At 46.7% G+C, this 25,234-nt stretch overlaps 1 protein-coding gene across 1 annotated transcript; it reads right to left on the bottom strand.

The window, feature by feature from the left end:
* Positions 1-819: 819 nt before the first annotated feature.
* LOC121536490 (insulin receptor substrate 2) lies at positions 820-23,873 on the bottom strand. Its single transcript, XM_041843805.2, has 2 exons — positions 20,235-23,873; positions 820-1,367 (listed from the first exon to the last, which is right to left on the bottom strand). The coding sequence occupies exons 1-2, from the start codon at positions 23,620-23,622 to the stop codon at positions 1,363-1,365; spliced, it is 3,393 nt and encodes a 1,130-aa protein (XP_041699739.1). The 5' UTR covers positions 23,623-23,873; the 3' UTR covers positions 820-1,362.
* Between the last annotated feature and the right edge of the window lie 1,361 nt (positions 23,874-25,234).

Genomic DNA, 25,234 nt, shown 5'->3' with positions numbered 1-25,234 from the left:
CGTGCTGAGGCTTCAGGTGAGAAAAACATGTCACAGGTGGGTCGTTGTGAGTGAACTAGCTAATCTATTAAAGTATATAAAGGCTTTGTCTCTATTATGGTGTTCTAGGCATTAACAACAGACCACCAGCCCAGGTGAAGCTGGGACATGCGGATGTGTGTGTTTATGATGATGTGTGTCCTACTCCAGAAAACTCAACCTGGATCCCATACTCCTGTCTTTTACTTGCGTGTGTAATAATGGCGAACAGCTTCTTCTCGTAAACTTTGTATGCAATGATAAATATATTACTATGGCATATTAATATATAGTAGCTATATGTGAACGAACTGTAACAATCTCAAGAATCTTTGATAGCAGAGGGAAAGAGGTCAGACAGACATTTCTTCCTCTCCGGCTGTTCAGACAAACATTCTGTCTCCATGGCAAAGGATTTAAGTCTTTGATTTTCTGCGTGTTTATAGGTCCAAACTAAATGTCCGTCAGAAATGGCAGACAGGAGAGTAGTAAGGCTTTGGATTGGTGTTCATAAAAACATTCACCTCTGAAAATAAATAAATATATCTCCATATATATTTCTGGTGTGTAAATAAGTACTAACCTGGTTTGCTCTGAGGTAGGGGTTTTAAGCAACTGCTAACTCACTACGTTGTTGAATATATTCGTAAATGCCACCTCTCTTCAGTACAAATTCAGTGTACACATCCACACACACACACACACACACACACACACACACACACACACACACACACACACACACACACACACACACACACACACACACACACACACACACACACACACACACACACACACACACACACACATATATACACCACTAAGTGCACATATATAAATAAATAAATATGTGATGTGTATGTATGTATAACGTGTGTTTCGCATATCTTGAGGTTTAGTTCAACGTGAGGTTAACTGGCCCTGTCTGCCAAAGCCAAAAGAAAACCAGTGGAATAATAATAATAATAATAAAAGTGATAATAATGATAATAATGATATAATTTTGCAGAAGTAACTTTGAATGTACATAGAACATCATTTTTAGTTGTCTAGATAGCAGCAGCGACAGCCCCTCAATGTTTGGGTGCCGAGAGGGGGGAGTGAGGACAGGAGACTTGGGGGGGGCTGGGTCAAGTGTCCACGTTGCCGTGACGGCGGCGGTCCTGTTGACCCCTAGGGGAGGGGATGGTGAAGGTTAAAGGTCGTCTACTGCAGCACATGGTCCAGCTGTCGGCGTGGTGACCTCGTCACTAGGCTGCGGAGTTTTCCCTCGTTCACAGCCAGGAGAGACAGAGAGAGAGGGGAACAGGGGGTACAGGAGGGGGGTGGTCCCATCAGAGTTCAGTCTGAATGGAGAGAAAGAGAAACGGAGAGGGTAGGGGTTTGATTAATTAGGCTGCCATATTATTTACAAGCAAATCACAAATAAAAATGCATTCCCACTATGCTCTCATTATCTCTTCCATTGAAAATTGTGTGTGTGTGCGTGAGTGTGTGTGTGTGTGTGTGTGTGAGTGTATGTGTGTGTGTACTCGTCAGCTGGGAGACAATGAAGTGGCAGGGGAAAAACACAGCGACGTTTAGCACTATGCAGCTGATGGAGTACAGTCTCCAATGACGACAAACACTGACCCACACACACACACATTGAAAAACATATAGAAGCATACGCAGCAGCACAGAAAATAAAACACACCTAAGCATACAGCACTCCAAGAGGAACAGAAAACACTGAAAAACACTGAAATAAACAGCCTAGGCAAACAAACACACACAAAAACACACACACTGACAAACAAACACACACACACGTACAGTAAGTTTACACACACAGTGTGTGTTTTTCCGGCCTTGTGTAAACACTGTGAGTAGAGTCTCTCTCTCTCTCTCAGAGGAACAGTGATGTGACCCTTGCTCCTGTGTACTTGTTTGTGCAGTGTGATTTGCATGCAGTGCTGGCATGGCAGTGGAAGTCTCAGCTAACAGCACACTGCACTTCCCCTCTATGTCTCCCTTTCTCCCTCTCCCGCTCACTCACTACCTCTTCTCCCTCTCTCTCTCTTTTTCCAGTGGTGGAAAAGTACCCAATTGTCATACTTGAGTCAAAGTAAAGATACCTTAACAGAAAATGACTCAAGTAAAAGTGAAAGTCACCCAGTAAAATATTACTTGTAAAAGTCTAAAAGTATTTGATTTTAAATATATTTAAGTATAAAAAATAAATGTAATTTCAAAAATATACTTAAGTATCAAATGTAAAAGTATAAATCATTTCAAATTCCTTATATTAAGCAAACCAGATGGCACCATTTTCTTTTGTTTTCTTTTTCACAGATAGTCAGGGGCACGCTACAACACATCATTTACAAATGAAGCATTTGTGTTTAGTGAGTCCGCCAAATCAGAGGCAGTAGGGATGAGTAGGGATGTTCTCTTGATATGTGCATGAATTTGACAATTTTCCTGTCCTGCTAAGCATTCAAAATGTAACGAGTACTTTTGAATGTCAGGGAAAATGTATGGAGTAAAAAGTACATTCTTTTCTTTAGGAATGTAGTGAAGTAAAAGTTGTCAAAAATATAAACAGATACCCCAAAAAACGACTTCAGTAGTACTTTAAAATTTTACTTAAGTACTTTACACCACTGTCTTTTTCCAGCAGAGAACAAGAGGTGTTTTCACAGAGCTGGACGTGATCGCCACTCTTAAACAAACCCCTGATTCAGAACCCTCAGTGTTAGAAAAGAAACACACAAACAGACACATAAATGACATAACACCAGAACTTGAAACAAAATGTCAGACCAAAACACTATAATACTGGTACTTTCCCAGACTACTGATCCTCTATACCCACCTACTAGGTGAAACCCCTAGTGATTCACCCTGCGCTACTCACAATCACTCACAGGAGGCTGATTAGAGTCTCTATTATCTTGCTAATCATATTAGAGGGGCTACCCACTTCCACAGACACAGTGTCACCCTGTGCCGTGCTCTGTCTGAGACAGACAACCAGGAACCAGGACCTAGGCTGGTAATGGGAACCATACCTCATGGCTGACCAACCTCACCATAAAACCACACCTAATGGCTGACCAACCTCACCATAAAACCACACCTCGTGGCTGACCAACCTCACCATAAAACCACACCTCGTGGCTGACCAACCTCACCATAAAACCACACCTCATGGCTGACCAACCTCACCATAAAACCACACCTCATGGCTGACCAACCTCACCATAAAACCACACCTCGTGGCTGACCAACCTTACCATAAAACCACACCTCGTGGCTGACCAACCTCACCATAAAACCACACCTCGTGGCTGACCAACCTCACCATAAAACCACACCTCGTGGCTGACCAACCTCACCATAAAACCACACCTCGTGGCTGACCAACCTCACCATAAAACCACACCTCGTGGCTGACCAACCTCACCATAAAACCACACCTCGTGGCTGACCAACCTCACCATAAAACCACACCTCGTGGCTGACCAACCTCACCATAAAACCACACCTCATGGCTGACCAACCTCACCATAAAACCACACCTCATGGCTGACCAACCTCACCATAAAACCACACCTGATAAAATACCTTCTGACTTCTGTGTTCACACACACAATTGACCACTCAGAGTGGTGTGTGTGACGGCAGAGTTCACAGAAGTAGTTTGAATTTCACAGGGCCAATTACACCCAGGGTCCAGTCACTCCATTCAGGGAGAGGGTTGGACAACCAGAGTAACACAGTCAACCTGACATGGGAATGTGGTGAGGACATGGGACAGTCGTGTGTGTGTGTGTGTGTGTGTGTGTGTGTGTGTGTGTGTGTGTGTGTGTGTGGCCCAGCAGGGCCGGTCCAGACCAGTTGGTTGCAGACACAGGGGTGTGAGGGAGTGGGGATGAGGGAGAGTTGCCGAGAATCAGAGCTTAATCATCTCACACACACAGCCCAGTTTTCTAAACACACACCCCTGGTTACCAATCACACACTCCTGCCCAGCCATCACAATCCCCTTTTATCAGTGGAGACTGAACAAGCCCTGCTCAGTGTGTCAGCTGAGAGAGACTACCTCCCCTAATACAGCTAATCTTACACACGCTGATCAGAGGGAGAGAGTGAGGGGGTAAAGGGAGGGATAAACAAACCCGTTACCCCCTACCCATCCCCCTTGCAGCCACGCCACACACACCCCTCTACCTCTCCCTGGAAGGTGCCCCTCCCCCCTTCCACACTGCTCTCCACATTATGTATTTATTTCTCACTGGCTATACATAGACCTGCTGCTCTCAGGCCAGGAACACTCTACATCACACTCACACTCCACAGGCATATACAAAAGAGAAGACATGCTACCGTAGTTTAAAGCACAAAGTATAAAGTTGTAGCAGTAGCATAGCTCAGACAACAGGTCTGTAGTTCTCCTAGCATAGCTCAGACTATCAACATTATTTTTTGTTGGGGCACAGGGTTGTGTTAATAAACCACATGTGAACATTTCAATTTGAATTTGAGAGAGGAAGAGGGAGGGAGAGAGAGTGAACCAAAGAAAAATGGAGCGAGATGAGAAGGAATGGGTGAGGCGACCTCGTATCAATGGCTTGGCTACGGCCCAATAAGCAGACAGCAGGGGGACTAAACGAGGTTGGACAATAACGATCACTACTATTACAGGCAATTCCTCTGATTGTAAGTCATATTTCATATTCACTCACACACGTTTCGGGACACAGATTAAACCTCATCACAAATGGCCAACATAACGTAACATAACACACTAATCTAACCATGTCTCAGAGGACTACTCACACACCTACAGCTGACTGACTGGCACACAGACATACACATTGTTCTGAGGCGAGGAGAGGAGTTATGAAAGCTGTGTTATGATGTAACTTTAGTATTTGGATGAGGTAGTGAAGCCTGTTCCCGAGAAGTCAGGAGAACATGAGCTCAATGAGGCTTAAGTGATCCTAACTGCAACTCACCTCAGTGTTTGGGAAACCTGTGTGTGTGTGTGTGTGTTCTCCCTTCCACTAAATCTAACTCAAAACAAAACAAAATACTCAACAATGTCTAATACTGAATAGAATGTAATACTCCTGAACTCCCAGCTAAATGGAGGGAACGTTAACAGAGTTTTTATCTATCCATGGAACATCCCGCCCTAGTTTCTGTATCAGACAGAGAAGAGGAGGGAGGGAGGTGAGGTGAGAGAGGGGTGAAAGACAGAGAGAGGGCAGGGAGTGAGGACAGGTGAGAGAGGGGTGAAAGACAGAGAGAGGGCAGGGAGTGAGGACAGGTGAGAGAGGGGTGAAAGACAGAGAGAGGGCAGGGAGTGAGGACAGGTGAGAGAGTGGTGAAAGACAGAGAGAGGGCAGGGAGTGAGGACAGGTGAGAGAGGGGTGAAAGACAGAGAGAGGGCAGGGAGTGAGGACAGGTGAGAGAGGGGTGAAAGACAGAGAGAGGGCAGGGAGTGAGGACAGGTGAGAGAGGGGTGAAAGACAGAGAGAGGGCAGGGAGTGAGGACAGGTGAGAGAGGGGTGAAAGACAGAGAGAGGGCAGGGAGTGAGGACAGGTGAGAGAGGGGTGAAAGACAGAGAGAGGGCAGGGAGTGAGGACAGGTGAGAGGGGGTGAAAGACAGAGAGAGGGCAGGGAGTGAGGACAGGTGAGAGAGGGGTGAAAGACAGAGAGAGGCCAGGGAGGGAGGTGAGGTGAGAGAGGGGTGAAAGACAGAGAGAGGGCAGGGAGTGAGGACAGGTGAGAGAGGGGTGAAAGACAGAGAGAGGCCAGGGAGTGAGGACAGGTGAGAGAGGGGTGAAAGACAGAGAGAGGCCAGGGAGTGAGGACAGGTGAGAGAGGGGTGAAAGACAGAGAGAGGCCAGGGAGGGAGGTGAGGTGAGAGAGGGGTGAAAGACAGAGAGAGGGCAGGGAGTGAGGACAGGTGAGAGAGGGGTGAAAGACAGAGAGAGGCCAGGGAGGGAGGTGAGGTGAGAGAGGGGTGAAAGACAGAGAGAGGGCAGGGAGTGAGGACAGGTGAGAGAGGGGTGAAAGACAGAGAGAGGGCAGGGAGTGAGGACAGGTGAGAGAGGGGTGAAAGACAGAGAGAGGGCAGGGAGTGAGGACAGGTGAGAGAGGGGTGAAAGACAGAGAGAGGCCAGGGAGGGAGGTGAGGTGAGAGAGGGGTGAAAGACAGAGAGAGGCCAGGGAGGGAGGTGAGGTGAGAGAGGGGTGAAAGACAGAGAGAGGGCAGGGAGTGAGGACAGGTGAGAGAGGGGTGAAAGACAGAGAGAGGCCAGGGAGGGAGGTGAGGTGAGAGAGGGGTGAAAGACAGAGAGAGGCCAGGGAGGGAGGTGAGGTGAGAGAGGGGTGAAAGACAGAGAGAGGGCAGGGAGTGAGGACAGGTGAGAGAGGGGTGAAAGACAGAGAGAGGCCAGGGAGGGAGGTGAGGTGAGAGAGGGGTGAAAGACAGAGAGAGGGCAGGGAGTGAGGACAGGTGAGAGAGGGGTGAAAGACAGAGAGAGGGCAGGGAGTGAGGACAGGTGAGAGAGGGGTGAAAGACAGAGAGAGGGCAGGGAGTGAGGACAGGTGAGGACAAAAGTTATTCGAAATACGCCACTATGTCTAGGTATTATTATAGGATGTATCTATAATTAACCACACACAGCAGCTGACAAGTCAATCAGCCTTTTTTCAGCACTGCTATGCTATCCTCTCAAATCACACCACCTCAGTGAAGTTCATTTAGTTAACTAATTCAGTTAAAAAGTCCATAAAACAGGAGGCAATTCAAGGAATTCCTGTAATGGGGCTATTTAGCTATCTAATTTACAAATTGTTTAATTAGTTGTTAAACAAACCTCCATGGCCTGTTCTTAAAGCCAACCAGAGGCCCTCAGCTGGAACTAGGAGCTATAGACAGAGGGCTCTCTGGGAGGAGGGCATAGACCAACTGACTGGGACACTCAATCACATGACTTACAGTAAACATAAACTAATGCTAGAAAAAGAAAGAGAGTGATAGAAATAAAGAAAGAGGAGAGAGAGAGAAAGAGAGAGAGGGAGGGACAGAGAGAGCAAGAGAGAGAGAGAGAGAAAGAGGAAAAAGTGAGTGAGTGAAAGAGAGCGAGAGAAAAGAGAGAGATAGAGTGAGGGTAGGGGGTTAGAGTGATAGTTGGTCTCTCTCTCTCTCTCTCGCAGATGGTGCTCAGTCATTGCCTCTGAAGGGCCAGATAACCAGTGAGCACTGCTGGGAGGGGCAGGTGCAAGACCCCGGCCCCCACCATCTGCTAACATACACACACACACTGAGGTAGAGAGGGAAACAAAAGGGGGGAAGAGGTCAGAGCTCCCAAATAAAAACATGGATAGAATGAGTGTCTCTATCAAACACCTGACAGCCCAAAAGAGAGAGAGAGAGCTCTCCTAAAAAAGAGGAAGACGTGAAGAAAGAGGAGAGAGGAATGATAAGAAAGAGCTTCAGAGAAAAACACAGAGAGAGAGAGAGAGAGAGAGAGAGAGAGAGAGAGAGAGAGAGAGAGAGAGAGAGAGAGAGAGTCAGGTTCTTGTCCAGTTCTGGCATTTAAGTCGCCACAGACTAGTACATGTCCCTGGGCCTGGAAATGGTTGATCTCCCCCTCTAGGATGGAGAAGCGGTCATCGTTAAAGTAAAGGACTTTCATCTAATCAAAGAAATAGCTCAGCAGGAGAAGCTCTCCTTGAGAGCGGGTCAGACCAGAGCGGGTCAGACCAGACCTCTTCATTAAATAACCCCACAGAATAACCCCAAGCGGAATGTCAACTTCCCAGCACAGAGTACTACTCCCTCATTGAAATGAAGGACAAATTCACCCAGCTGGGGGTAAGGCAGGTGGAGCTGGAACAGCAGGGGAACACACTCCAGTCAGCACAGACCCAGACAACAGTCCAGCACAACAACACCCCCTTAACTAGACCTGGAGAGCTGGATGTAGAGAGAGACATATCTGCACTCTGGACTTTGGTGAGACAACATCAACAGGTGAAAGAGCAGGAGCAGGAGGAGAACAGAGCACTAGAGGAGAGGATCAGAGTGCTGGAGGAGAGGGTGAGAATGATGACGGGTGACAGAGAACAACCCATTAGTGAGCTGGCCACCCCCGCAGAGAAGCCAGCAGAACAGCCCACCTCAGATCCTGGCCAAAGTCTCGACACCGCAGCCAGACAAACAAATGAAGAACCCCAAGCCCAGGGGATCCCAACCCCTCTGAGCACCCCCCCTGTCAGCCACCCTGATAGCCCTCATGACGACCCCCCCACACTCACTGAGGACATACACAAGCCACAGATAGTACTCCTTATGGACTCTAACGGGAAATACATACAAGAAAATAAAAATAAATCCCAAACACACAGTGTCCAAACCCTCAGCGCGCCCTAGACCTTCTGTCTGAGGGCCAACTAGGATCACCCAGCCACATAATAATTCACACAGGCACAAACGACCTGAGAACACAGCAGGAAAGGGTGGCCACAGCACTCAAGGGAGTGATAGAAAAAGCTTATTCTACTTTCCCCAACGCACAAGTGGTTATCTCAACCCTGCTACCACGAAAATACTTCCACCCTGCTACCATACAGCAGGTAAACGCAAGTATTTCCCGTGACTGTGCATCAAAACCAAATGTCTACCTGGCCCACCACTCCACCCTGGACGTGAACAGCCTTTACGACCAGGTCCACCTACACAAGGCAGCAGTGCCCACCTTCTCCCAGACCTACACATAGAGGACCCCCGCCGAGAGGACCTACATCCAGACCACAGCACCATCAGCCACATCTACACCCCCCCCCCCCCCACCAATTAACACCCCCCAAGTCAACCATGCCCACACCCCATTTAGGCCCCCTCAGATCAGACCTATGCCCCTCCTACCCACCCCATGCCCCCCACTCCCGCAAAGAGGGCCTCAACATGAAAGTCACACATACAGTGGGGATAAAAAGTATTTAGTCAGCCACCAATTGTGCAAGTTCTCCCACTTAAAAAGATGAGAGAGGCCTGTAATTTTCATCATAGGTACACGTCAACTATGACAGACAAAATGAGAAAAAAAATCGAGAAAATCACATTGTAGGATTTTTAATGAATTGATTTGCAAATTATGGTGGAAAATAAGTATTTGGTCAATAACAAAAGTTTCTCAATACTTAGTTATATACCCTTTGTTGGCAATGACACAGGTCAAACGTTTTCTGTAAGTCTTCACAAGGTTTTCACACACTGTTGCTGGTATTTTGGCCCATTCCTCAGATCTCCTCTAGAGCAGTGATGTTTTGGGGCTGTCGCTGGGCAACACAGACTTTCAACTCCCTCCAAAGATTTTCTATGGGGTTGAGATCTGGAGACTGGCTAGGCCACTCCAGGACCTTGAAATGCTTCTTACGAAGCCACTCCTTCGTTGCCCGGGCGGTGTGTTTGGGATCATTGTCATGCTGAAAGACCCAGCCACGTTTCATCTTCAATGCCCTTGCTGATGGAAGGAGGTTTTCACTCAAAATCTCACGATACATGGCCTCATTCATTCTTTCCTTTAGACGGATCAGTCGTCCTGGTCCCTTTGCAGAAAAACAGCCCCAAAGCATGATGTTTCCACCCCCATGCTTCACAGTAGGTATGGTGTTCTTTGGATGCAACTCAGCATTCTTTGTCCTCCAAACACGACGAGTTGAGTTTTTACCAAAAAGTTCTATTTTGGTTTCATCTGACCATATGACATTCTCCCAATCCTCTTCTGGATCATCCAAATGCACTCTAGCAAACTTCAGATGGGCCTGGACATGTACTGGCTTAAGCAGGATTTGAGTCCCTGGTGGCGTAGTGTGTTACTGATGGTAGGCTTTGTTACTTTGGTCCCAGCTCTCTGCAGGTCATTCACTAGGTCCCCCCGTGTGGTTCTGGGATTTTTGCTCACCGTTCTTGTGATCATTTTGACCCCACGGGGTGAGATCTTGCGTGGAGCCCCAGATCGAGGGAGATTATCAGTGGTCTTGTATGTCTTCCATTTCCTAATAATTGCTCCCACAGTTGATTTCTTCAAACCAAGCTGCTTACCTATTGCAGATTCAGTCTTCCCAGCCTGGTGCAGGTCTACAATTTTGTTTCTGGTGTCCTTTGACAGCTCTTTGGTCTTGGCCATAGTGGAGTTTGGAGTGTGACAGTTTGAGGTTGTGGACAGGTGTCTTTTATGCTGATAACAAGTTCAAACAGGTGCCATTAATACAGGTAACGAGTGGAGGACAGAGAAGCCTCTTAAAGAAGAAGTTACAGGTCTGTGAGAGCCAGAAATCTTGCTTGTTTGTAGGTGACCAAATACTTATTTTCCACCATAATTTGCAAATAAATTCATAAAAAATCCTACAATGTGATTTTCTGGATTTTTTTTCCTAAATTTGTCTGTCATAGTTGACGTGTACCTATGATGAAAATTACAGGCCTCTCTCATCTTTTTAAGTGGGAGAACTTGCACAATTGGTGGCTGACTAAATACTTTTTTTCCCCACTGTACGCCCAGGCCGTGAGCAGGCAAACAAGCCCAACCCCCACTCTTATACTAGCCAAAGCCAATGGCATGTAAGAGATGCTCAGCAGGCTCTGCTCACAATTACTGGCCTGAGGCCAAACCACACGACCAACAACATTAGACACTTTATGGAACACAAAGCCTTCACTATTTCATCCTGGAATATCCAAAGCCTGAGGTCATCTGCCTTTGGCCTAAAGAGCAGGAACTTGGACTTCACCAAAGAAATCGGAAATACAGACATTGTCATCCTACAAGAAACATGGTATAGAGGAGACGGACCCACTGGTTGCCCTCTAGGTTACAGAGAGCTGGTAGTCCCATCCACCAAACTACCAGGTGTGAAACAGGGAAGGGACTCAGGAGGTATGCTAATTTGGTATAGAGCAAACCTAACTCACTCTATTAAATTAATCAAAACAGGAACATTTTACATTTGGCTAGAAATTCAAAAGGAAATTATCTCAACAGAGAAAAATGTAATCCTGTGTGCTACCTACAGTGAGGGAAAAAAGTATTTGATCCCCTGCTGATTTTGTATGTTTGCCCACTGACAAAGAAATGATCAGTCTATAATTTTAATGGTAGGTTTATTTGAACAGTGAGAGACAGAATAACAACAACAAAATCTAGAAAAACGCATGTCAAAAATGTTATAAATTGATTTTGCATTTTAATGAGGGGAATAAGTATTTGACCCCCTCTCAATCAGAAAGATTTCTGGCTCCCAGGTGTCTTTTATACAGGTAACTCTTAAAGGGAGTGCTCCTAATCTCAGCTTGTTACCTGTATAAAAGACACCTGTCCACAGAAGCAATCAATCAATCAGATTCCAAACTCTCCACCATGGCCAAGACCAAAGAGCTCTCCAAGGATGTCAGGGACAAGATTGTAGACCTACACAAGGCTGGAATGGACTACAAGACCATCGCCAAGCAGCTTGGTCAGAAGGTGACAACAGTTGGTGCGATTATTCGCAAATGGAAGAAACACAAAATAACTGTCAATCTCCCTCGGCCTGGGGCTCCATGCAAGATCTCACCTCGTGGAGTTGCAATTATCATGAGAACGGTGAGGAATCAGCCCAGAACTACACGGGAGGATCTTGTCAATGATCTCAAGGAAGCTGGGACCATAGTCACCAAGAAAACAATTGGTAACACACTACGCCGTGAAGGACTGAAATCCTGCAGCGCCCGCAAGGTCCCCCTGCTCAAGAAGCACATATACATGCCCGTCTGAAGTTTGCCAATGAACATCTGAATGATTCAGAGGAGAACTGGGTGAAAGTGTTGTGGTCAGATGAGACCAAAATCGAGCTCTTTGGCATCAACTCAACTCGCCGTGTTTGGAGGAGGAGGAATGCTGCCTATGATCCCAAGAACACCATCCCCACCATCAAACATGGAGGTGGAAACATTATGCTTTGGGGGTGTTTTTCTGCTAAGGGGACAGCACAACTTCACCGCATCAAAGGGACGATGGACGGGGCCATGTACCGTCAAATCTTGGGTGAGAACCTCCTTCCCTCAGCCAGGGCATTGAAAATGGGTCGTGTATGGGTATTCCAGCATGACAATGACCTAAAACACATGGCCAAGGCAACAAAGGAGAGGCTCAAGAAGAAGCACATTAAGGTCCTGGAGTGGCCTAGCTAGTCTCCAGACCTTAATACCATAGAAAATCTGTGGAGGGAGCTGAAGGTTCGAGTTGCCAAACGTCAGCCTCGAAACCTTAATGACTTGGAGAAGATCTACAAAGAGGAGTGGGACAAAATCCCTCCTGAGATGTGTGCAAACCTGGTGGCCAACTACAAGAAACATCTGACCTCTGTGATTGCCAACCAGGGTTTTGCCACCAAGTACCAAGTCATGTTTTGCAGAGGGGTCAAATACTTATTTCCCTCATTAAAATGCAAATCAATTCATAACATTTTTGACATGCGTTTTTCTGGATTTTGTTGTTGTTATTCTGTCTCTCACTGTTCAAATAAACCTAACATTACAATTATAGACTGATCATGTCTTTGTCAGTGGGCAAACTTACAAAATCAGCAGGAGATCAAATACTTTTTTCCCTCACTGTATATCCCTCCACTAGAATCCCCATAATTTAATGAAGACAGCTTCTCCATCCTGTAGGGGGAAATCAATCATTTCCAGACCCAGGGACATGTACTAGTCTGTGGCGACCTAAATGCCAGAACTGGACAAGAACCTGACACCCTCAGCACACATGGGGACAAACACCTACCTGGAGGTGACAGCATTCCCTCCCCCATATGCCCCCCTAGGCACAACTATGACAACATAACCAACAAAAACGGGTCACAACTCCTGCAGCTCTGTCGCACACTGGGTATGTACATAGTCAATGGTAGGCTTTGAGGGGACTCCTATGGTAGGTACACCTATAGCTCATCTATTGGCAGTAGTACTGTAGACTATTTTATCACTGACCTCAACCCAGAGTCTCTCAGAGCATTCACAGTCAGCCCACTGACACCCCTATCAGACCACAGCAAAATCACAGTCTACTTGAACAGAGCAATACTCAATCATGAGGCATCAAAGCCAAAGGAACTGAATAATATTAAGAAATGCTATAGATGGAAGGAAAGTAGTGTCGAAACCTACCAAAAAACAATTAGGCAACAACAAATTAAATCCCTTTTAGACAACTTCCTGGACAAAACGTTCCACTGTAATAGTGAAGGTGTAAACTTGGCAGTAGAAAACATAAACAGTACATTTGACCTCTCAGCTTCTCTATGAAATCTAAAAATCTCTAACAGAAAACTGAAGAAAAGTAACAACAGTGAAAAATGGTTTGATGAAGAATGCAAAAACCTAAGAAAGAAATTGAGAAACCTATCCAACCAAAAACATAGAGACCCAGAAAACCTGAGCCTATGCCTTCACTATGGTGAATCACTAAAACAATACAGAAAAACTCTTCGGAAAAAGAAGGAACAGCATATCAGAAATCAGCTCAATGTAATTGAAGAATCCATAGACTCTAACCACTTCTGGGAAAATTGGAAAACACTAAACAAACAACAACACAAAGAGATATCTATCCAAAATGGAGATGTATGGGTAAACCACTTCTCCAATCTTTTTGGCCCTATAACAAAGAACAAACAGCAAAAAAATCTATATGATCAAATGCAAATCTTAGAATCAACTATTAAAGACTACCAGAACCCACTGGATTCTCCAATTACATTGAATGAACTACAGGACAAAATACAAACCCTCCAACCCAAAAAGGCCTGTGGCGTTGATGTATCCTCAATGAAATGATAAAATATACAGACCACAAATTACAATTGGCTATACTTAAACTCTTTAACATCATCCTTAGCTCTGGCATCTTCCCCAATATTTGGAACAAAGGACTGATCACCCCAATCCACAAAAGTGGAGACAAATTTGACCCCAATAACTACCGTGGGATATACGTCAACAGCAACCTTGGGAAAATCCTCTGCATTATCATTAACAACAGACTAGTTCATTTCCTCAGTGAAAACAATGTACTGAGCAAAAGTCAAATTGTCTTTTTACCAAATTACCGTATGACAGACCACATATTCACCATGCACACCCTAATTTACAAACAAACAAACCAAAACAAAGGCAAAGTCTTCTCATGCTTTGTTGATTTCAAAAAAGCTTTTGACTCAATTTGGCATGAGGGTCTGCTATACAAATTGATGGAAAGTGGGGTTGGGGGAAAAACATACAACATTATAAAATCCATATACACAAACAACAAGTGTGCGGTTAAAATTGGCAAAAAAACACACACATTTCTTTCCACAGGGCCGTGGGGTGAGACAGGGATGCAGTTTAAGCCCCACCCTCTTCAACATATATATATCAATGAATTGGCGAGGGCACTAGAACAGTCTGCAGCACCCGGCCTCACCCTACTAGAATCTGAAGTCAAATGTCTACTGTTTGCTGATGATCTGGTGCTTCTGTCACCAACCAAGGAGGGCCTACAGCAGCACCTAGATCTTCTGCACAGATTCTGTCAGACCTGGGCCCTGACAGAAAATCTCAGTAAGACAAAAATAATGGTGTCCAAAAAAGGTCCAGTTGCCAGGACCACAAATACAAATTCCATCTAGACACCGTTGCCCTAGAGCACACAAAAAACTATACATACCTCGGCCTAAACATCAGCACCACAGGTAACTTCCACAAAGCTGTGAACAATCTGAGAGACAAGGCAAGAAGGGCCTTCTATGCCTTCAAAAGGAACATAAAATTTGACATACCATTTAGGATCTGGCTAAAAATACTTGAATCAGTTATAGAACCCATTGCCCTTTATGGTTGTGAGGTCTGGGGTCCGCTCACCAACCAAGAATTCACAAAATGGGACAAACACCAAATTGAGACTCTGCATGCAGAATTCTGCAAAAATATCCTCTGTGTACAACGAATAACACCAAATAATGCATGCAGAGCAGAATTAGGCCGATACCCGCTAATAATCAAAATCCAGAAAAGAGCCGTTAAATTCTATAACCACTTAAAAGGAAGCGATTCCCAAACCTTCGATAACAAAGCCATCACCTACAGAGATATTAACTCGGAGAAGAGTCCCCTAAGTAAGCTGGTCCTGGGGCTCTGTTCACAAACACAAACAGACCCCCAGGAGAACAACAACAACACAATTAGACCCAACCAAATCATGAGAAAAAAGAAAGAGAATTACTTGACACATTGGAAAGAATTAACAAAAAAACAGAGCAAACTAGAATGCTATTTGGCTCTAAACAGAGAGTACACAGTGGCAGAATACCTGACCACTGTGACTGACCCACTCTTAAGGAAAGCTTTGACTATGTACAGACTCAGTGAGCATAGCCTTGCTATTGAGAAAGGCCGCCATAGGCAGACCTGGCTCTCAAGAGAAGACAGGCTATGTGAAAACTGCCCACAAAATGAGGTGGAAACTGAGCTGCACTTCCTAACCTCCTGCCAAATGTATGACCATATTAGATACACATTTTTCCGTCAGATTACACAGATCCACAAAGAATTTGAAAACAAACCCAATTTTGATAAACTCCCTTATCTACTGGGTGAAAATCCACAGTGTGCCATCACAGCAGCAATATTTGTGACCTGTTGCCACAAGAAAAGGGCAACCAGTGAAGAACAAACACCATTGTAAATACAACCCATATTTATGTTTATTTATTTTCCCATTTGTACTTTAACTATTTGCACATTGTTACAACATTGTATATATATATATATATATATATATATATATATATATATATATATATATATACACACATAATATGACATTTGAAATGTCTTTATTCTTTTGGAACTTCTGAGTGTAATATTTACTGTTAATATTTATTGTTTATTTCACTTTTGTTTACTATCTACTTCACTTGCTTTGGCAATGTTAACATACGTTTCCCATGCCAATAAAGCCCTTAAATTGAAATTGAAATTGAGAGAGAGAGAGACAGAGACAGACTAGAGGCCATAGGAGAGCTGAATACTGTGCATGTTTCTTCTTCTTCTGTTTGCTAATAACTGGTGTTTGCTTGTTGCGTTCCCTTCCTCACTGCTAAACCAAGAGACCTCACACACCCAGGGCCAGTTCAAAGGTCAGAGGGGAGAGGGGCAGGGGTGGGCCATATGGGGGCATGCTTTGAAATTTAAACAGCCCCCAACCCACTCAGTGATCCCCCCCACCCCTCTCAGTGAGTGCATGCCTACCTCCAAACCAAAACAACAACAATGCCAAAAACACTAGCTTTGGACGGGCCATCAGCTCAGTGAGTCAATTAACCAATAAACAAATACATCTCAAACACAGATATCTCATTCCCAAACACACAAGGCCAAAGCAACCTACAAATAGATACACACAGCAGCTGTCACACAGTAAACACGTTCTTCTTTCTCTCCGGCTGATCGTTTGTTTTTCAGGAATGCCATAAATAACCAAGCAAGCCGTCCACGGCCACCTCGTACCAGATCACCTCGTACTGGATCAACTCGGCTCCTTCTCGCTCTCCCCCCCGTCCTCTGTTCTCCCCCCTCCTCCTCCTCCTCCTCTGTTCCCCCCCTCCTCCTCCTCTGTTCCCCCCCTCCTCCTCCTCCTCCTCCTCCTCCTCTGTTCCCCCCCTCCTCCTCCTCCTCCTCTGTTCCCCCCCTCCTCCTCTGTTCTCCCCCCCTCCTCCTCCTCCTCCTCCTCTGTTCTCCCCCCTCCTCCTCCTCTGTTCCCCCCCTCCTCCTCCTCCTCTGTTCCCCCCCTCCTCCTCCTCTGTCCCCCCCTCCTCCTCCTCCGTTCCCCCTCCTCCTCCTCTATTCTCCCCCCACACTCCTCCTCTATTCTCCCCCCCTCCTCCTCCTCCTCTGTTCTCCCCCCCTCCTCTTCCTCCTCCTCCTCTGTTCTCTCCCCTCTCCTCCTCTGTTCACCCCCCCCTCCTCCTCTGTTCTCCCCCCCCTCCTCCTCTGTTCCCCCTCCCCTCCCCTCTCCTCTGTTCTTCCCCCCTCCCTCCCACTGTGGTCTGTTTTGTCCTGATTTTGAAAAACAAACTAATACATGTCACTCCTCTGTCTCCATTCCTCCTCCCCCATCTCCTCTCCTTCTGTAGCCTCGGGCCATGCTTTCATTCTGCTCAAGTTCGTGGAATAGTAGGAAAACAAACACTACTGTGGAAATGACAGCTATATCTACAAAACAACTCAGTCAGCAGACATGCTTAGGGTTGCAACATTTTCCAGAAATCCTAGTAGGAGGATTCCGGATTTCTTGCTGATCTCCAATCCCCCCAGTAGGTTAGAAAAACAAGTGAGCATTCACCTCTCCCAGCAGCCTTTGTACACTGCATTCCTAACATGAAACCCAATACCTGACAAGTGATAAACAACTGACTCACTTGTTTTTCTGGGGGACCCAGTGCACTGACTGAACCCAGCCCTACCGTTTACAGCCAGAGAGGGAGACAGAGGAAGAGTGAAAGTGGATGAGGAAAGGAGAGAGAGAGCACTCCCTTTACCAGGGCATTGCAGATCCCTGAATCAGTGGCCAGCCTCAACAACAACATTGTGTACCCACTGCCTATAGGCCTACAAGTAATTAATATTTCACCATCAATGTGCCAACCAAATATATGGGGAGTCTGTTATTTACTGTTGTATAGCAGGCTACTGATGCTACAGTAGACATAAACCCGGAACGAGGTGAAAGGTAATGTTTTGGTTTCCCCAACCTCCCATCCCGTAAGGGGACGAATCAATATTTACGGACGGGGTTGAAGTGTGATTTGGTAGGTTAACGAACTTGTTCCCTAAATCGATTTATTTTCTGTGTTCATTTTGAACAGAAGCAGTTTTAGCCAACTTTCCACTATATTGGCTGACTCGTATCCTAATACTCTCAGAGCACATATAACTGTGTTATATAAAGAAGAAAACCCCTGGCCCATATATTCCTTATGGATTGTTCTGGCATGCTGAGCAAAAAATCTTTAGCATCAGGTGAACCAACCCGTTGGGATGTTTTCTCCTGTCTCAGTAGGCAGCCTTCGTACATTTGCACTAGCGTAGTCTGGTCCAAAAGAACAACTGCGTCACAGGAAACGCTGGCTGGGGCTCGAGCGCACACATTGATCCAGAATACAAACAACTTCAATAATTTACATCACGACACCATGCGTATTTCCCGCAGCCTTTGCCTTGATGATGTACTGAATGGGTGTGACGGGCTACTCCAAATCCAATCCAAATATCACAGTTTATATACGCTGAATACCAGGGCTAGTAGCCTACATTTCTTATGGTGCTCCAACTTGGCAGGTCACTTATCATTGCTTCCGCCATGTTTGATAAATCATGTTTAGAGAAGGAAATAATATCTATGGTGTAGTTAGTAGTCACGCTATATTCAGTATGCACCAAATACATTTGTTTAAAACGGACTTGTAATAACAAAAATAAACACTAAACAGTTTGAAAAACATGTTTGTTTTTTCCTTGTTCCAATGTAAAGATTGATTTGCCATGAATATACAGCACATAAAACTGTCACGTAAAAAAGTGGGGTAATAGCCATTGCCGCGTTTCAATATATAAGACTGCGTCGCTTCCGCAAACATGTTTTTTAAAGATGTCTCTCATGAGTAGGTTGCTCAAAACCATAATGCCATCTCTCAAACTAATTACTAAGGGCGTGTGAAAAACCAACCCGACATTAAATATAGGATGCGTCAACAGTCCTATCAAATCCACAGCCTACATAGCTAGTGCCTATGTACTGCGCACCTCCGTTGTTTTTTTTCCAACCTGGTCTCAGAGCATTTCGTATTATTCTGTATGTAAATCCGAAACACGCCACTTAGTATGGTATGTTACATTTCGTATGGTATGTCTTCATTTTGGTTGTCCATCACCCATTTCGTATGATATGTTACAAATTACAATTCATATTATATTTAACGAATTTGCTAAACATACCATATGTTACGAATTTGTCAAACATACTATATGTTAAGAATTTGCTAAACTTAGATTATTTTACGAATTCTAGCTAGGTGGCTAACGTTAGCTAGGCTAGGGGTTAAGGTTTGGGTTAAGTTTAGGAGTTAGGGTAAAGGGTTAAGGTTAGGAGAAGGGGAAGTAGTTGCAAAGTATCTAAAAAGTAGCAAGTAGTTTGAACGTTGCTAACTAGCTAAAAATGCTAATGTTGTCCATGGTGCTATTCAAACTTGCAACCTTTGGGTTGCTAGACGTTTGCGTTATACTTATGCCTTAAGTATGTCTTATGTAACCAATACGAAACTTAACATATCACACTTAATGGAGAATCTCAGAATAATACGAAATACTTAGAGAACAAGTTGCTTTTTCCACTTGGGTAAAGTGACTGGGAGTTCCTAGCATGCAGCACTGGAGCAGAGCAGCAGAACTCACTTTCACTGCCAGTCGATACAGTCATGTACAGTAGGCTACAGTGGGTTGGTTTCAGACCATGAGGGAAAGAAAACTGGGGTCTGCGTGCCACACTGCTGCATCATCACAATCGCATGCAAGCAGGCAGCCGCTGTCAGTGCCACAAAGGCAGTCTAAATTATCTGGTATTATTAGAATTTTGGGTTTAGTAGGACGCAGTGAAAACAACATAGAAATATAATGAATAGAGGGGCATGGAACCTCTAACCCTGGCAATTTAACTTGAAAACTCATGGGTACACTCGCAATGGCTGCCTGGTAATTTGATGCAATAATTTCCATGGTATTTTGGAATGTTCTATCTGATGCTGGATTGCCATGGTAATGTAAAATGTTAATTCAAATGAAGCTAACGGATGTGGCTCATGCAATGGAATGTATTTTTTGTACTGTCAGATGAGTTGGCTCAACAAATCACAGCACACATTGAAGTGTACGCTTCCTGCTTCTACTTCCTGTCATGGGTACACTCAAAATGGCTAGTCCACCCATTATGCCATCATTGACTTAAATGGAGGCATCCTTTCTATTCATTCTATTTCTATGCCCTGACACACACTGACTGTCTGAATGAACGTATGGGCTCATGATAAGCATGTGAAAACACACACACACACAGAATCGGCAGTGGCTCACCTTTCACTGCTGTTGCAGTCTCCTTGAAGCCCATGGTGGCATAGGGGCTGGCGTTGAAACCGTTCATGCCCCCCTTGCATCCACACGCTGCCTTGAACCTCAGCAGTCCCTCACAGCCCCCCAGACTGCTGCAGCCCCCCTGGCTCCCTTCCATCAGGTTTAAGGCAATGTAGTTGAGTCCGTTTTGGTAGCCCGCCGACGTCTCCCGGCACATGGGGCTGTTGCTGTTCCCATACTCCTCGTCTGAGCCCTCCGAGCTCCGGACCAGCCGCGACACATTTTCCACCGACGCCGAGCTGTGTCGCTTGTTGGCATCGTGGGCGAACGACGGAGACACTGGCGTTACCGTGGTGGTGGAGGAGAAGGTCTCGGAGCTGTGGCGCCTGCGCCCCTGGGGGTCGGCCCGGATCACCTTAGCCCCCCTGTCTGGGTTGACGGGCGGGATGGAGGGACCCCCCAGGAGGAAGGACTCCACAGGGACAGGGGGGACCACCACTACACCCTCTCCCCCTAGGGTGAGTCTCTGGATGCAGGACGAGGGGCTGGTAGGCAGGGGGGTGGTGGTGTCAGAGGGGCACAGGGTGGCAGGGAGAGAGGCAGAGGGGTTGGTAGGACTGAAGGTAATCTCAGTGTAGTCGTCTTTTACAGTGCCAACTGGGCACACAGGGCTCACAAGCTTTTGGAGAGGATATTCCACTACGACTCTCTCCTCCTTTCCCTTTCTCTCCTCCTCCTCTCTCTCCCTATGGTCCTCCTCTCTCTTCCTCTCCTCCTCTCTCTCCCTCTCCTCCTCTCTCTCCCTCTGTTCCTCTCTGTGAGGCTGGCTGGGACACATGAGGAGCACAGGACTCTGGTCCATGCGCCCTGTTGAAGAAGGGGAATCCCCATGTTTAAAAGAGCATGAGCTGATGTCCATGTTGACATAATCGGAGAGTGGCGGGGAACTCCTCATCGGCCCATCCACCGAGCCCAGCGATGAACCAGAGCTTTCAGTCGTGGCAGAGACAGGCGGGTATTGTGTGGCGTTGCCAAAGTCGATGTTGATGTACTCCCCGGGACTTCTGGGCTCAGAGGGGAGGGGGTGTTCACTCATACAGGGCAGTGTCCTCAGAGAGTCCAGGGCCAGCCGGGTAGGCCGACTCACCCTTCCCCTGTGGACCAGACCCCCCTCCTGGGTCACCCTTCCGGCTCTGAGGGGCGAGGGGGCTGAGGAGAGGGTGTTGGTGGGGGGCATACTGATGGAGACTGGTGAGATGGGACAGTAGTTGGACTCCTCCTCTATCCTCTGCCTCTGTAGACTCATCACCACGTACTGGTCTGTGTCTGTGACCCCGTTCTTCTGGGGCTGAGCTTTGAGAGAGCGGGGCAGGGAACTGATGGAGTAAGGCTGTCTGTGGTGAGGGTGAGGCTGGGGGGTAGTGTCTGTGAGGAAGTAGTCTGGGGGGGTGAAGGACACCAGAGGGTCCACAGGGGACATGTTGAGGTAATCCCCATTGGTGAGTTTCTCATCTGAGCTGTCCACAGACATTTTGGCCCCGCAGAACATCCTCATGTAGCCGCTGTCCTCCAGAGACACGCTGCCAGGGGAATCTGTACGGGGACCCATCCCAGCTGGAGAGGGGTGAGAGCGGGGATTGATGATCTGCTTGGGGGCTGACACACACATGTGGCTCATGGGCATGTAAGCATTACCTTTGAGCCCCCTTGTCTGAGGGGCCACGCCCGGAGTCATGGGCATGTAGCCACTGTCACCTAGGTGACTGTTGGAGCCTATCTGGACATCGCCATAGTCCTCGGGATAGGTAACTTTTGGGGAAGCCATGTGAGAGCTGCGACCCGATTGGCCACCACTGGTGTAGGTGGCCCTCATGAGCGTATATTCGTCCAATGAGGCAGAGGAGACCTGGGGCAGTGCCCTGTGCTGGCGCGGGGTGGTGAGGGAGTATGTGCGTTTCCGGTATGCCTTGTCCAGCTCTGGTAACCGGCGGTAACAATTCTGTCTCTCCATCACCATGTAGCCGTGCAGGTCGCTGCTGTCCCGGGAGGGGGGTGTGTCTTCCCTCAGGGACTCTGGGGTGTTACTGCGGAGGGTGAGGTGCAGGCCTGCAGGGCTGGAGCCATACTCATCACAGGAGATGAAGCCCCCATCACTGGGGGAGACAGAGGCACTGCAGCTGGAGGGGCAAGGAGCACTGCTCTCCGAGCAGGAGGACAGGCTGACAGGGCTGGGGGTGGCTGTGGGTGGGGAGTGAGACAGAGGCATGGACATGGACTTACTGTGCTGGAGGGAGGAGGATTCAAATGTCAGGCAGGGCCGGGCTGTAATGGTGTTTGATCTCCCTAATAGGGTCCGTTGAATAACGGGGCTGAGGGGACTCCCATTGACAGACATTGGGCGCGCCATGGTGCCTTCTCCCTCGCTGGCAGTGCGTATCCGGCAGGAGGTAAATTTACTAACCGGGGAAGTCGTCGCCATGCTGTCAGTGCGCGACCGCCGCTGGAGCCCGGTCTGGCTCGGAGGAAGGTTGTTGAGGTGCCGCCGGGTGGGCACGGAGATGGGGTTAGTGCCCGACGACTGGCTCTTGCTGCGCGGCCGAAACTCTGACAGCTCCTTCATGGCTTTCATCGCCTCCAGGATAGTCTCGTGGATGTTTTGCGCCACCACTGAGTCGTCAGCCTGCATCCACAGCTCGCCTGGTCCCGTGGCTGCTGACCGTCCGACCTCGATGAAGAAAAAGCTCTCTGAGTGCCCGCATCTCCGAATGTTCATCAGCTGTAAACTGACGGAAGCGACATCCGAGTTGAGCTTTACGAAGCTGATAGTCCGACTGGATAAACACAGCCTGTACACCCCGGTCAGATTCCGGCTCTGCCCCAGCCCTTTGGATTTCAGGTTCACTTGCCATACCTCCTTATACGCGGCTGTTACCGGCGTAATCATCCCGTAGTTCGCCTCATCAAACCCCACCAGCGAAGACGCGGAATTGGAAGCAGAGCCGTCGGAGTACACTTTCCCCTCGCTCATTAAATCCGTTAAGACTCGGTACCAATTCTCCTGCTCCTTTTCATTCTCTGCCGCCACGGCAAAATACTCGTCCTTGGTATAGAGGGCGATAAGGTGTTTGTGTTTGGCGTCAGCTCTCTTGTTGATATTGAGACAGCAGTCAAGTGGAATAACCCTCTTTGCCGCTGACTTGTTTTTCCATTTCTTCTCGCTCTCGTAGTACTCCAGCCGGGCAGGGAAGCCCTCGTCCGGCTCCTTCAGAACGAAGAAGCGCTTGTGTCCGTGCTTCTGCTTCTTGAGGTATCCACATTTCTTAATCTTGTTGTTACTAATGTTCGCGTTGGATAACAAGTGTCCTCCGCCAGTATTTGGAGGACTCGCCATTCTATCGTGCTTTAAAAAACAAGTCTCACTTTCCTTAACCTGTTGTTATATCTCATTTATCGAAGGCTGGAGAGAAACTGTATCGTCCGTATTTCTGAGGCACTGTTTCACTCCAGGCGCCGGCTGTGCATTCGGCGTCTGTAGCAGTTTAACAGTAAATAACCCATATCGCTTAAGTGACCGGAGTGAAGAGGGAAACAATATGTGACGTTGTAGACATCCAGCTTTGGTTACTAAAAAAAGAGAAGGGGAGGAAAAAAATACACTGGGGCGATGCGAGCCGACGGGGCGTACCTGCAAATCCGCCTACTTATTGTGCTCATTGGTGGTGGAGAGGGCTGAATGATAGTGAAAAGAGTCCGTCAGACGTTAAAGCCCTCCCACTCAATTCAATTCAATGGGCTTTATTGGCATGGGAAACATTTGTTTACATTACCAAAGCAAGTGAAATAGACAAGAAACAAATGGGAAATAAACAAGGGAAATAAACAATAAAAAAAACAGTAAACATTACACTCACAAAAGTTTAAAAATAATATAGACATTTAAATTGTTACTGGCTATGTAGTGTTGTAACAATGCACTCACTCTCATACACACTCCTGCCCTCTTGCGACTCAATATGGGTACTATTGATGTTGTTCATGTGCAAGTTGGAATGTCCGATTTGCTAACTAACTCTTTGTGGTTATACAAGTACCGAGTTCAACCAGTTAGCAAGTCGGAAATTTCCGAGTTTCCTAGTTCCGACTAGCACGTGAATGCGGCTTCCGACCGGTCATATATGTAGCCTATGATGCGTTTACTAGGCCTGTATGCATATTAAATGCGTACGTGTATCCTCGTCTCCCAGGACAACTCAGGCTATGTAGCCTATTATCAAATGATGTATGAAGAGGCGTATCACAGACCTTAGTGGCTATTTTGGGTTAAGTATTGATGTATTTATTAGGTTTGTGCGCAATATAGCATTGATGATGTCTTGTGTTGGGTTAGTGCGCAATAACAATTATGGAGGACAAGCTCAATTATATCCGCTTATTGATATGAAATAGGCTAAGGGCAGTATGTCAGAGGTTTCAGAGTGGATAAACTGATAGAAGTTTGTGGGAATGTACGCCTATGTTATACATAATGTTATTTTATTATGAGAAGTTGGAGATGTGCTGTCAATAAATAACAATGGCAATACTAGGCATGTAATACAAGGCGATATAAAGAATTAGGTCTATTCGCATTCTTCTTATTTTTTTACACAAGTTATAGCACAATTCTAAAAACACGCCATGATACATGATCTAGTAGATTCTTCAATGGATTATCCATGCTCGCAACGTCAATTGGCATCAACTGCGATTTACAACGTGATGAGGCGCATGCGAGGGGAGGGTGAGTGACTGTTCCCAGTCTGTACCCAGCCTCTGCCCTCCTACTTCAGAAGTAAACAAGCATCACGAGACTGCGGCTCTGTGACACAGCTAGGCTGGGAGGGAGAGTAGGAGAGCCACTGACGCAGGCAACACTCGATATTGCTCCTGCGTCCCCCGATAATACCCTACATTCATGCCTGCGCCATGGTGGCCTGAGAGCCCTCTCCCTCGTTTCCTCTCTT

Source organism: Coregonus clupeaformis, chromosome 23, assembly GCF_020615455.1.
Source record: "Coregonus clupeaformis isolate EN_2021a chromosome 23, ASM2061545v1, whole genome shotgun sequence".
Lineage (NCBI taxonomy): Eukaryota > Metazoa > Chordata > Actinopteri > Salmoniformes > Salmonidae > Coregonus > Coregonus clupeaformis.
The sequence above is the reverse complement of the archived record's forward strand: the minus strand, read 5'-3'. Positions and strand labels throughout refer to the sequence as shown.

Coding starts and splice junctions, on each gene's coding strand:
- LOC121536490 (XM_041843805.2), bottom strand. CDS start 23,622: ATGGCGAGTCCTCCAAATACTGGCGGAGGACACTTGTTATCCAACGCG.